The following is a 13707-nucleotide window of genomic DNA, read 5'->3' on the forward strand; positions in this document are numbered from 1 at the left end:
TGTATATAGTGCCTACAGTTTGTTAAGCACTGCACAAACTACAACTAGACAGCACAGTAACAGCATAGCCTAAAAGAAGAGGGTTAGGAGGGCCCTGCTCATCAAAGCTTACAATCGAAAATTATATAAGACGTTTTGTTCTTTCAAATTGCAGCTCTAATTACTCATCATATTTGCATTTATTATTATTAGCATATTAGCACTTTTTTGCCTTGCTGCTTACTGCACATCTGATGGCAATATCCTAAGCCTAAAAATCAATGCAAGAGTGCCACCCAGTGGCCAGACTCTGCCAAAATAAGAAAAATGTATTTATACTATAGTGTACGTATAGATAAAGTATAAATAAAGTATTGTGCGAATAAAGTTACCGTATTATTCTGATAAAATTATTTATTTATAATATATATATATATATATATATATATATATATATATATATACATACACACAGTATCTGTCAAAAAAGGTGGACTAGACATGTATCAGGTATATCAGGTGCTAAGAACAGACAGTCTCATATCTGCCACTGCTCTATCATACCAATGAGTCACCGCACTCCCAAAATGTTCTTACTCAGTTTCATTATTTGTAGAAAGTAACTATTGAGCAAGAAACTTTTCAGAGTATGGTCATTGACTCATTGGTATGTTATAGTGTATATATACAGTGTATATGCAGTATATATATATATATATATATATATATATATATATATATATATATAGATAGATAGATAGATAGATAGATAGATAGATAGATAGATAGATAGATCTATATAAATAGATAGATTATATATATAAATAGATAGATTATATATATATATATATATATATATATATATATATATATATATATATATATATATGTGTGTGTGTGTGTGTGTATATATATATATATATATATATATTAAAATTTTTAGCAAATTTTATGCGTGTGTGTGTATATATATATATATACTTAGCTGATCACTTTCACATACATTTCTAAGATAACATTAGAAAGATTGTTTTTTCCCCAAACACCCATGATGTTCAGAAGTAACATTGTAATACTACATTGGTATAGCAAAGACAAAGGAAGACTAATGTATATGTATCAGGCAAAGAACAGTGTACAGAGACTAATAAACCTCAGCAGCCAATCAGATATAATATTTTGTCAGCCTAGGTTCATTCGCAGGAAAGCTTATCTCTGATTGTTAGCTGGAAGTTACAGTCCAGCGGTACTTTCTCCTGTGTTCTTAGATAAAGTCTTGGTGTACAGCTAAAATGCACCCCAATTCACGCCGCTCTCCTTCTGCACAGCTTCACGACTGGAAATCATTGCCGTGGGATGAACCTCTGGCTTTTGCGCACCTTAAAATGTTTGGACAAGAACTTTTCTATCAAGAATTTAACAAACACTCAATAGAATACATCCTCAAGGTGAGCAATGGAGGCTGTGAAGTGTTGCTTCTGATCCACTGTCCTCAAAGAGAATTTATCACACACATCTAACATAAAGCTACATTAAAGGTACACTCCAACATTGAAAATTCAGCCTTGAAATGCAAACTTTGCAATTCTGTTGAGAGTGCAGAGGTTAGGCAAGGCAGAAAAGTCAGGGTTTTGAGGCCCATAGAATAAAGAAAAACTGTGGAAGCTGTGCCCAAAGAAAGACAGTCAGTGGACTAAGGACTAGTCACTGATATTGTCTGTGGTCTCCCTACAGCTGATTGTTTCCCATTACTGTTCTGCAATGTGTCTTCGTGTTGCGGTTGCCATCTTGGTAGAGGCAGGGCTTTGCTTCCTCAAGTCAGAACCTCCAGCAAGGAGAACAGTAGCCACATCACTAAATCAAACTTTATTAAAAAAATAAATAAAACCTACAGAGTGGTTATAATGGGGGTGGGAGGGCAGGAGTTACTTTTTTTCTTCAGTTGACCATAAATCATTTTTATAATGGTTGTAAACCCTTACATATACCCAGTGAAGTGACTGGCCTCAAGTGATACACAAACAATGATGAACGAAATACTTCTACAGAAGTTGTACCTCTGTATCTGCAGTCTTCTCTTCTCTACATTCTTTCAAAGTCCAGAATTTATAATGCTTGTCTAAGCTTTCATGAAGCAGAGGCTGAAATGACACTCTGCAGAATTCAGTGAGAAGAGTTCTGTGAGCTGATTGGGTCAAAGGAACGTATCCCCCTTCACACAGCAGAAAGAGAGCTACAACTGTCAATCATAGGCTGTGTGCTGGAGGTCCCTCCCCTGTGACCTTTTTCCTTTTAGTGTCAGAAAAACTTGTCAGAAATGATTCATGCTGGTAGAAGAGGAAGGGGCAACAGACAGAAATTACACTTAGTGCTCTGGATTGAGACAAGTATACACTATAGAAGCATATGCTTTGTTCATATATCATTTATGATGTTTACAACCACTTCAAAGCCCAACTTCAGGCAAAAAAAGGATTCACCTGTGCAGTGGGGCTGTGCCTGCATTGCACGGGGGTAACTGCTCATATTTGTCTAGGGCAGTGGTCCTCAACTCAGGTCCTCAGGGCCCACTAACAGGCCAGATTTTAAGTATTACTTTAGGGAGATGCAGACTGGAGTACTGCAATCACTGAGCAGCAAATTATATCACCTGGGATGTATTTCGGTTATCTTGAAAACCTGACCTGTTAGTGGGCCCTGAGGACCAGGGTTGAGGACCACTGGTCTAGGGGATTGGAGAACAAAGACAAAATTACCTAATACCCTCCCCCACCCCCATTGTCTAGCAGTCTTGTGTGGTAAACGGTTCCTGATGTCATCATGCCCATTGACTTGCTTTGGACGTCAGGAACAATCCACAGCTGGATCGTGGGGGAGTGCTGTTCGCTGGTGGATTGAGGGATCAAGTGAGTATGCAGTGTTCTCCTCACCCCTAGACAAAAGGAGCAGTTGACCCGAGCAATGCGGGCACAACCCCTCTGCATAGGACAACTTTTTTTTTGCCTGGAGCTGGGCTTTAAATTTTAATTTGTGTGTGTGTTTTTTTTGTTTAGTTTTTCTCTAGTGGAAATTCTGCCTTTTTAAAAGCAGCTGTAAAGACACTGCAGACGGGTCTGGACATACAGTGGTCTAAGCCTTTACTGTCGAGTGAAAATCGTCTAATCGTCCCAACTTGTGTGGGTCTGCCACTGGAAACCAGCCTGTACTATTCATCGGTTACAAGGGTGCAATTACAAGGTACATGCTGAGCTTCACACTAATCTCTCTGTGATCAAGATGCGTTTGCAATGCTAGATAAACCTGAAGTCTGGGAAAACAGCTTCATGCATGGATGAAATATACGGGAGCTGTTTAACCTGATTTGAAATGCTGTCCATCTAATCCTGACACACACCTCCATGCTGGGCAGCACAGCTGGGTCGGTGACCCGACTTTTCTGTGGAGCAGTTAAGCAATACAGCTAGGTCATCTCCACTTCATCAAACCTGTGATTGGACAATGAAGAAGAATTAGCAGTCTAAAGCCTCATGCCCACAGGTGATTTGACCTGTCAATGTCAAATTCCCACGAATTTGGGCATCCAGAAGCATCCAGTGTCCCGCTGCCAGCAACCTGTCAAAATCTATGACACAGCAGCTGAACGTTGGTCTTGTGTTTAGAATCATATACAGTATATTCGGGGACATATGCCTTAAATTGTGGGTCCTGGTCCAATGTCCCTGAACCCATACGGCCTTAAGCGCCTTCACCTTTTTAAGCTTGTTGTAGATCTGGACAGGCTTCTGGCAGCAGAGCTGGACGCTGCACCCGACATGCCAAACCACCTGTTTTCTTGTAGCCTAAAAAGGTCATCACCCTGCTCTTTCCTGTCGAATTGTTCTATTTTTGTATGCCACAATTGCATACATCATTCATATCATCATTCATACTAATAGCTTAAAAGGTGGTGGTGGGGAGAGGTTAGAGAACCAAGCATTTGGTCAATGAAGTTATATGAATACTTATGAATGTGGATAGTGGCATTCTATGTGTAACATTCAAACTTTTGAAAAAATATCAATAATCAATATTCCTTTATGTGTTTCCCTACTCCTGGCTTGTTCACAAGAATAAGGAACTCCCAGGAGTGATGAAAGATGTCAACTTGGTTTTGGGGTACTGTATACAGTATACAGTCAATTCATTAGTTATAAAAAAAACACTCCAAGAAGAGCTAATTGGAGTGCGGCTGATATATTTTCCTATTTACAATGAAGAGTGGAGACAGACTGTGTTGACCGGTTGAATGGAGAGTGGAGACAGACTGTGATGACTGGTTGAATGGAGAGAGGAGACAGACTGTGATGGCCGGTTGAATGAAGAGTGGAGACAGACTGTGATGGCTTGTTGACTGAAGAGTGGAGACAGACTGTGATGACTGGTTGAATGAAGAGTGGAGACAGACTGTGATGGCTGGTTGAATGAAGAGTGGAGACAGACTGTGATGGCTGGTTGAATGAAGAGTGGAGACAGACTGTGATGACCGATTGAATGAAGAGTGGATACAGACTGTGATGGCTGGTTGAATGAAGAGTGGATACAGACTGTGATGGCTGGTTGAATGAAGAATGGAGACAGACTGTGATGGCTGGTTGAATGAAGAGTGGAGACAGACTGTGATGGCTGGTTGAATGAAGAGTGGAGACAGACTGTGATGACCGATTGAATGAAGAGTGGATACAGACTGTGATGACCGGTTGAATGAAGAGTGGAGACAGACTGTGATGGCTGGTTGAATGAAGAGTGGAGACAGACTGTGATGGCTGGTTGTCCATGCGCAGGAGAGGCCATCTATGGATCTGTGTGTGTTTCTGCTCAGACTTCTTCTTGGTCCAAGCAGTACTAATACCCTTTTCATGTCTTTATCAGTACTGTTTAGTCATTGAACAAGAAAAGGGGGGTTATCATGTACCTAGTGACGACTGGATTGTTGTGGAAGCCTCTCTTGCACTTCCTGCCCAACACTCTTGAAGGTGGAGACAGAGAGAGCGAGGACATGGAGTGGCACAAGTGCCGGAGTAGCTGGCTGGTAAAGTCCGCTCTTAGGGGGATGAAGCTGGGGGTTGCTGTCCTAAGAACAGGATTCTGAAGCAACCGGGCAGGAGATGGTAGAAGAGCCGGTATGCAGGCAGAGACCAGGGGTAGCCGGGTAACAAGGGACCGAGTTAGCAGGCAGAGCAAGTCCAGGAAGCAGGCCAAGGTTGGTAACAGGGGAGGACTGGGCCAGAGGGCAGGGGGGCAATTGCCCCCTGGGCCGCTCTTGTGCCCCATAAAAAGGCTGCACTGCTTCTGCCACAGACGTGCCTAAAGGATTCCTGGTGAAGAGAAGTAATAAGTCCCCATCGCTGACCTACTGAATGCGGGATAAAGATATGGACAGAGCGCAGGTCTCTCCCCCAGCATGGATGGTGTAAACTTTGTCTGAGCAGAAGCCGGTTCCATGTCCCACTGGAGACTCTTCTGCCCATGGCCGAGCTGTCCCAGCTTCCCCCAACTGACCCCTGCTGGCCAGGTCAGGAACCCGGATTCAGCCGGTAAGTAGAGAGTATTTGGAGCAGGGCTTCAGCTTGGAATGAGGGTCAGGAGGAAGATGGGAAGAAGGAGAGTGGGAGGGGGGCTAAGTCGCTGCACTATGGGCCTCTGGTTTGTACTTTACCCCTGGGCTGAAAGTTGCCAGCCTGCCCCTGGTTGGTAACAGCTGGGAAGCTCAGTACAGAAACAGCAGGCAAAGACGAGTCCAGTAAACAGGCCAAGGTTAGAGAGATCAGGTGAACAAGGTTAAGGCAGGAGCAAAGGCAAAGTCCAGGAGAAATCCGGGTCATACACAGATAAGCAGGTTCAATGGATCAGGTCACAGGAATACAGGTACAAGTTGGAGACCATTCAGCAACTGCTCATGGGGTGACTGACCAGTTTAAATAGGCAACTGGGCACCAAGTGTAGGCGCTCATTCGTATATGTACGATGAACTGGGATAATACACCTATTGCCTCTTTGCCTAGAAGTATTAGCATGTGAGCAATACACACAAATATGAGCATTGCCCGTACTGGTCTTCTGGTGATGGGAATCTGGGTTACCTTACAGGGGAAATCCCCCCAAAAGCTTGTCCTTAAAATGTTACATCAAAAAAGATCATCCAGTTCAACCAGTGTAACGAACTAGTGCAAATAAAAAAGTATCACAGATTTCACTATACTTAGTTTTAAGTGTAATATCAGTTATTAGTAGATTACCTTTTTAACCTGCACCTTATTATATAGAAATTATATCTTACTGCTTTTCATTCATCTGTAAACTCTTTTTCTAATTACTAGCTCAGGCTCATATCACGCCCGACCTAAAAGATGATCTAAGGATTCTCCAGCTACTTGAGTCTAACATTAGCCTAAAGACAAAGTTTTGCCTAAGGTATGCACACTATCCTGTATAATGTATGTGTAGTTATTTTGGGTTACAAGACAGTATTGTTCTTTTCACTATTATTAGTGTATCTGAAGCCCAAACTTTCTTTTTAGTTTTGGATAGAGCAGTGAAGGGTTTTATTTCTGCCTGTGTCCTCATTTAGGAGATTCAGAGATTTGTACCAGGGGCCACTGCCACTAGGAGAGCAAGAGAGAAGAAAACCAAAATTTCACTCTTGTCACCAGAATTAGGATAGAATGAAAATATTTCAATGGGGTCATCGATTTGGGTGACAACTGTCCCCTCACTTAAGAGAGATTTCCCCTCAATTCAAGCTGTGTCTCTTTGTGAGGCCCCTTTAAAGGAAATACTATGCTCCTTTAATCTGGAGATGGCACATTGTGAGCCCGGGTTGCTGAGAACTGTAAAGCCCCGTACACACGCAACGATTATCGGCCGACCGATCGTCCGTCTTTTGCCCAGAGTTGTGTTTTGTTGGTTGGAATGTGCCTAGACTGCACACGAATTTTCTCGCCCAACAAAAATCTACTTCAGAAGTGATGTCATGTGTTGGTTTGCTTTCTTTTTGTTCTTTCTTCACTGAGCATGCCCAGACTTGCTCATTAGATTTTTCCCTGTCGAAATCTGTACTGACTGCACGAAAATCAACAACAATTTTATAGTCTGCACACCAGATTTTTTTCGGCCGAAAAGTCGGAGTCGGTTGTCGGAAGCATCATACTAACAAGCCAAAAAATCGGCAGATCGGTTGTTAGGCGAAAATTCCCTGCCAATTTTCAACGCGTGTGTACGAGGCTTAAGTATGTGGTCTGTCACTTACTCATCTAGATCTCACTAGTAAACAATATGATCATCTAACCTCAGTTTACAACTGACACTAGGCAGAACCTGAAAAAGCACTGCTATGTCCTCTGTCATGGACTCCAGGTGGCCATCTTGGCGAAGCCCATGCATAATATCAGTACAAAATTCCCAAGAGATTTGGATGGCCATCTTGGACACAGAGGTATGAAGAGTGGACATAGGGACAGGTCACCGATTAATAGGGAAGGAGTAAACCTAGACAAAGGGGCAGGCTCTTGTTGAGAATGGAAAGTGCATGATCTGACCAAGAAATCTTAGAAGAAGACAGCATAAAGGATGAAGTTGTAGACGCCATAGCCAGTGTTCTGGAACACTGGGAAATAGTTTGTAAAGTGGTTGAGTTAGAAAAGCGCATTTTTCCTGGAAAATCATTACCCTAGGAATTATGGGATAAAGTCCTTTTTACGTCAGCCCAAGAAACCATTGCTTTTAAAGAAAAAATGTTGCTGTTTTATCTACATATTGAATAATCTCCCAGTAAGGTTTAGCCCTTTTACCAGTTTATATGGTGATCCCTGTCCCAGCAGCACCATAATAACCCGTTCACTTAAGCCCCGTACACACAAGTCGAAATTCGGCCGGGAATTTTTGTCCGACGACCGATCTGCCGATTTTCGGCCTGTTAGTATGCGGCTTCCGACAACCAACTCCGACTTTTCGGCCGAAAAAATTCTGGTGTGCAGGCTATATAATTTTTGTCGACCATCAAAACAAGTCCGATTTTCGTCTCATTAGTACAGATTTCGATGGTGAAAAATCTTATGAGCAAGACTAGGCATGCTCAGAGACGAAAGAACACATACAAAGCAATCCAACACATGACATCACTTCTGAAGTAGAATTCTGTCATGCGGGAAAATTCGTGTGCAGTCTAGAGCACATTCCAACCAACAGACACCACTCTGAACAAAAGACGGACGAACGGTCGGCGGAAATTCATTGCGTGTGTAAGAGGCTTTAGTTTATTCGTCAGTGGCAGCATCGGCATGTAAACAATCTGCTGGCTGCTTTAGCAGTCAGGAAATGTTTTACATTTTTACTCCCAGCTTTATAGTAGAAGTGATTGGGGGCAGCTATAAAGCCTCCCCAATCACTTCTACATGCTCAGAAAGGGCATACTAATCACATTCCCTAACATACAGATGACTACTACTATTCCATATATCTGAATATGGAATATAATAATCAGAATACTGATAGTAGACCAGTAAAAACTAAAAAGTCGCATTAAAATGTATTTTTGGATTAACATTACATTTACAACTTAACTCAAAACTGTATATCCTCACTGAATGCAAGCTGTTCTTTCCTTTTATACACTGCCTGGCCAAAAAAAAAAGTCGCCACCTGGAATTGACTAAGCAACTAGCTAAACCATGCATGAAGTAACTATCCTATTGGACAGTTACTGCATGTGCCCAAAGAATGAGGTCAGCTGACTACCTGAATATACTGAATGTCCAGGTTATTCCATCAATGGATTTTTTTTCCCCTGATGACACGGGAATATTCCAAGATGACAATGCCAGGATTCATCGGGCTCAAATTGTGAAAGAGTGGTTCAGTGAACATGAGACATCATTGTCACACATGGATTGGTCACCAAAAAGTCCAGAACTTAACCCCATTGAGAATCTTTGGGATGTACTGGAGAAGGATTTGCGCAGTGGTCCGACTCTCCCATCATCAATACAAGATCTTGGTGAAAAATTAAGGCAACACTGGATGGAAATAAATCTTGTGACATTGCAGAAGCTTATCCAAACAATGCCACAGCGAATGCGTCCCGTAATCAAAGCCAACAAAATATTAGAGTGTGTGACCTTTTTTTTTTGGGTGACGACTTTTTTTTTTTTTTTTTGGCCAGGCAATGTATATTAAGCTGTGTAGTATGTGAACTAAGACACTGGTTTAACATTAATTTTTACCCCATTTTTTTAGTATGACCAAGGATATAGTGTTCATGATTGGGGTCAACACCAACCTGATCCAAGCCGGATTGGAGCACAGAACACAGGTCAGCTTTGTATTGCCTGCAAACGTGGATGTTAACTTGAACATTGGGCAAAAACACTTCAAGATGGATTTTATTCCGGAGCTGCCAGACAATGAACTCTTTGCCATAAGGTATTTGCAATCTGTCATTGTTACTTCTGCCTGTAAATCAAATGGTATCATTACAAGTCTGTGGATGTAAATAGTAACACAGTGATAATTTGTTTGCCAAAACACTGCATATCCCAAACAATTGCCAAGTTTTTTTTTTTTACCATAAAATACTGTTTTTACCTAACTTTGATCCTTTTTTAACCACTTTAAGACCGGAAGGATTTACCCTCTTAATGACCAGGACCTATTTTGCAATTCGGCACTGCATTAATTTAATGGACAATTGCACGGTCATGCAACGCTGTACCCAAACAAAATGTACGTCCTTTTTTTCCCCACAAATAGAGCTTTCTGTTGGTGGTATTTGATCACCTGTGTAATTTTTTTTTTTTTTGCGCTATAAACAAAAAATAGCGACAATTTAAAAAAATATATATATATTTTTCAGTTTCTGCTATATAACATTCCCAAAAAAATGTTTTTTTTTTTAACATTTTAGGCCAATTTGTTTTCTGCTACATATTCTTGGTAAAAAAAAAATCGCAATAAGCATATTTTGATTGGTTTGCGCAAAAGTTATCGCGTCTACTAACTTACTAGTAATGGCGGCATCCTGCGATTTTTTGCGGGACTGCGACATTGCGTTCACAGATCGGACCCCTAACTGACATTTATGACACTTTTAGGGGGACCAGTGACATTACTACAGTAATCAGTGCTAAAAATATGCATTGTTACTGTAATAATGACACTGGAAGGTAAGGGGTTAACAGTATAGGTGATCAAGGGGTTAAATGAGTACCTAGGGGAGTGATTCTAATTGTGGGGGGGTGTGGCTTCTGAGATGACCAAAGAGACATGTGATCCTATATAGAAAGATCACAGGAGCTCTGTGATCATTTCAGGGAGAAGAACAGTCAGCTGTGTTTACAACAGCCGACCGTCCTTCTCTAAAAGCGGGGAATGATCGCGGGTGGCAGGCGGCAATGGGAGGCCCCCTAGCCTCCTGAGAGCGAGCGACGTAGATGTACGTCGCTTTTCCCAGGAGCGGCTGCCTGCCACAGTAAATATGCGCTAGGCGGTCGTTAAGTGGTTAAACACTTCAGCTCTGGGCCAATTCTAACACTTTTCACATACCGTATATGTAAAAATCTACATTTTGTGCTAGAAAATCACCTAGAACCTCCAAACATATTATATAAACATACATATATATACTGTATATAAAGTATATACATACAGGGCTTTTTTTCAGCGGGAACGTGGGGGAACGCAGTTCCGGCACCTCCAGCACTGACTGAATGTAATAGCAAGGGTTGCTGGGGTGTGCTGCAGGGTCTATTGATTGGGGGATCTATTCTAGCTGGAGAGGATCTATTTTTGCAGAGAGGGTCTATAGTTGCTGAGGAGGTCTGTTGTTGGTGGTAGAAGACCTACTGTTGCTGGGGGTTGGTCTTATATTGCTGGAGGTCAGTTGTTGCTGGGAGAGATCTACTGTTGAGGGAGGGATCTATTGTTGCTGACTGAGGGTTAGTCTATTGATGCTGCCTGTGGGGAGAACTGTTGTTGCTGCCAGGTGTCTATTGTTGCTAGGGGGGAAATTTTGTAGTGGGTGGTCCATTGTTGTAACTGGCTGCAGAGAATCTATTTTACTGCTTATCAAATTACTTAGCACCACAAAAATCAAACTTAGTTCTGTATTTTCTAAAAAGGCAGTACAGGAAGGGGGGTAGGGGGTGGAATCGTGGAACTGAGGAATGATGCTCGGAGATGGACAGGAGTGGAGAAAAGGGGTATCTCGAAAAGGGGGAGTTCCTGCACCTATTCTCTGAGAAAATAAGCCCTGTACATATATATATATATATATATATATATATATATATATATATATATATATATATATACATCTATCGATGTGGATGGAAGATACAGAGCTAAGCAGCTGTGGAAGAAGGCTGAACTCTGCACTCTGCACACCCCTGAACTCTGCACTCTGTGTGTAGCACACCCCTGAACTCTGCACTGAAAATGTAGCATGCTCCCGAACTCTGCACATAGCACATCCCTGAACTCTGCACTCTGTGTGCAGCGCACCCCTGAACTCTTCACTCTGTGTGTAGCGCACCCCTGAACTCTGCACTGTAAATGTAGCATGCTCCCGAACTCTGCACATAGCACATCCCTGAACTCTGCACTCTGTGTGCAGCGCACCCCTGAACTCTTCACTCTGTGTGTAGCGCACCCCTGAACTCTGAACTGTAAATGTAGCAACTCCCAAACGCTGCAGGTAGCACACCCCTGAACTCTACACTCTGTGTGTAACCCCACCAAACTCTGCACTCTGTACATAATGCACTCCTGGTATTTCATGCCTCTTTAAGACCCTCCTACTGTTAGTAAAATTTTGACCAGTTTGGGGAGGGGGTTTTGGAGGGGGTTGGGGTTAAGTTCCTGCACCTTTTTTTCTGAGAAAAAAAGCCCTGGCCACTTGTCATCCTTACCAAGAGTGAATGTGACAATGCAGAAACATAAACTGGAGACATTTGTCACCCCACAACAGAAAGTCACTGAGCAAAGACCGTCATTGCTGGATCAGCAGGTGTCCTGCTAATGAAAGCTGCAGATTTAAAGACTAAAAACAACTTTTCAAATTACAATAACGTGAAAACTTTAATGAGATTTTAGTGATTGGGATTAGATCTAATTATTCTGACTGCAATATATATCTGTGCATATGTTTTTAATTTGTGATCAAACCTTGGCTACCGCGGTGATATTGGCGATATAATTATTCCCTTGTTAGCTTACTTGGCAATGGAGGCCAAAGGTGCCAGTATGCAATATGATTATGTCTTCATATACCAGTAATGAACAATTTTCATATCTAAACAAAATGTTCCCACATAAACCTCTGATTATTTATGACTGTAAATGCTGGTTCACACTAAAGCGATGTCAGACATCGCATGTGATCCGCACCGCACTGCTCTGCAAATCACATGCGATATCTGCATGATGCTAATTCAGCCATACAGATTGTATGGCTAAATTCACATTGCATTCGGATCAAAGTCGTGAAGGACCCTTTTCACACCTATGTGATCCGATTCCTGTCCGAATTGACAGTTCGCACTGCGATATGCACTGCCTGCGAGTCCACTGCAATGCGGGAACCCGCAGTGGATTTGCAGGGTTTCCGCATGGCACCAGTGTGAACCTACACTAAGATGATGCCGCTCCATCTGCTGATGTAAAGTATTAGTAAATTTACAATAAACACAAGTCAAATGCCTTTTTTCTTTCATTTTATTGTTGGTCGTATGACCGTTCTGCCCCCTCTTTTTACCCCAGCTGCTGGGGTTGCGGGAGTCACAGGTCCCAGGAACCCTTTCGATACATGGAGTCCTGTGAGGCGTGTAGGCAGGTATTGGGCTGCAGTATATACACCATCCTGAAGGTAGCACTGTGATATTTCTTCAGACTGGCCGGAGACCATTGAGGACTAATTTGTTCCCTGCTATGGGCTACAGACAGCCATCTTGGAGAAGAGGGCATATCTTATTGGATAACAAAATTCTGCAAGATTTGGGTGGCAATCTTGACACAGAATTTCATAAACTGAGGAATCTGTATCATTTGTTGTGCCTTCATGAGGGCGCAGGCCGGCATACCCTGCCCACTATGCCAAGTTCTGGGTGAGGCCACTCACCCTGCACGTGGGAGTACCTTTCACATGCTCATGTGAAATTAAAACATTTTGGCTGTTCCCCAGCTTAGAGATGAGCCACAGACAGAGTAACGTACAGAGTCCTTCCATAAGAGCACTGTCCTGTGTCACTATACACCCTTGCTTGGTGTATTTTACATTTAGAAGGGACAACGCTGAGCCCATGCCCTCTCCACCAGTGTACCTCTGCCACCTCACTCCCTGTGATAGAATGGGGTTCTGCCATGTACCTAGTGCACCAGACCTCATGCATGCACTTGGTTAACTCCTTCCACTTTCCTGTACAATGCAGCCAGATACACGAGGTCTCTGTACCGTGTCCCTGTTACTTTGGGGGATCTGACCGCTAGGGAAGGAGCCAGAAAACTGACCCCCTTGGTACCAGAGTGGCTGCAATGTACCTTGTACTAGTTACAGGTAGAGATGTACCGAACGGTTCGCCGGCGAACGGTTCCCGGCGAACTTCGAACGTTCGCGTTCGCCGCTGCGGGCGAACATATGCGATGTTCGGTCCGCCTCCTATACATCATCATTGAGGCAAACTTTGACCCTGAACATCACAG

At 42.6% G+C, this 13707-nt stretch overlaps 1 protein-coding gene across 1 annotated transcript in view; it reads left to right on the top strand.

Annotated features, from left to right (window-relative positions):
• Positions 1-13707, top strand: part of LOC309562240 (vitellogenin-1-like) — a 186376-nt gene that overhangs the window by 65334 nt on the left and 107335 nt on the right. Inside the window, exons 13-16 of the mRNA XM_082266361.1 lie at positions 1308-1427; positions 3033-3216; positions 6336-6429; positions 9250-9435. Of these exons, the coding sequence (XP_082122487.1) occupies positions 1308-1427; positions 3033-3216; positions 6336-6429; positions 9250-9435 (584 nt within the window). The remainder of the gene's footprint in view (positions 1-1307; positions 1428-3032; positions 3217-6335; positions 6430-9249; positions 9436-13707) is intronic.

The sequence above is a fragment of the Pelophylax lessonae genome, assembly GCF_965119305.1.
Source record: "Pelophylax lessonae genome assembly, chromosome: 8".
Taxonomy (NCBI): Eukaryota; Metazoa; Chordata; class Amphibia; order Anura; family Ranidae; genus Pelophylax; species Pelophylax lessonae.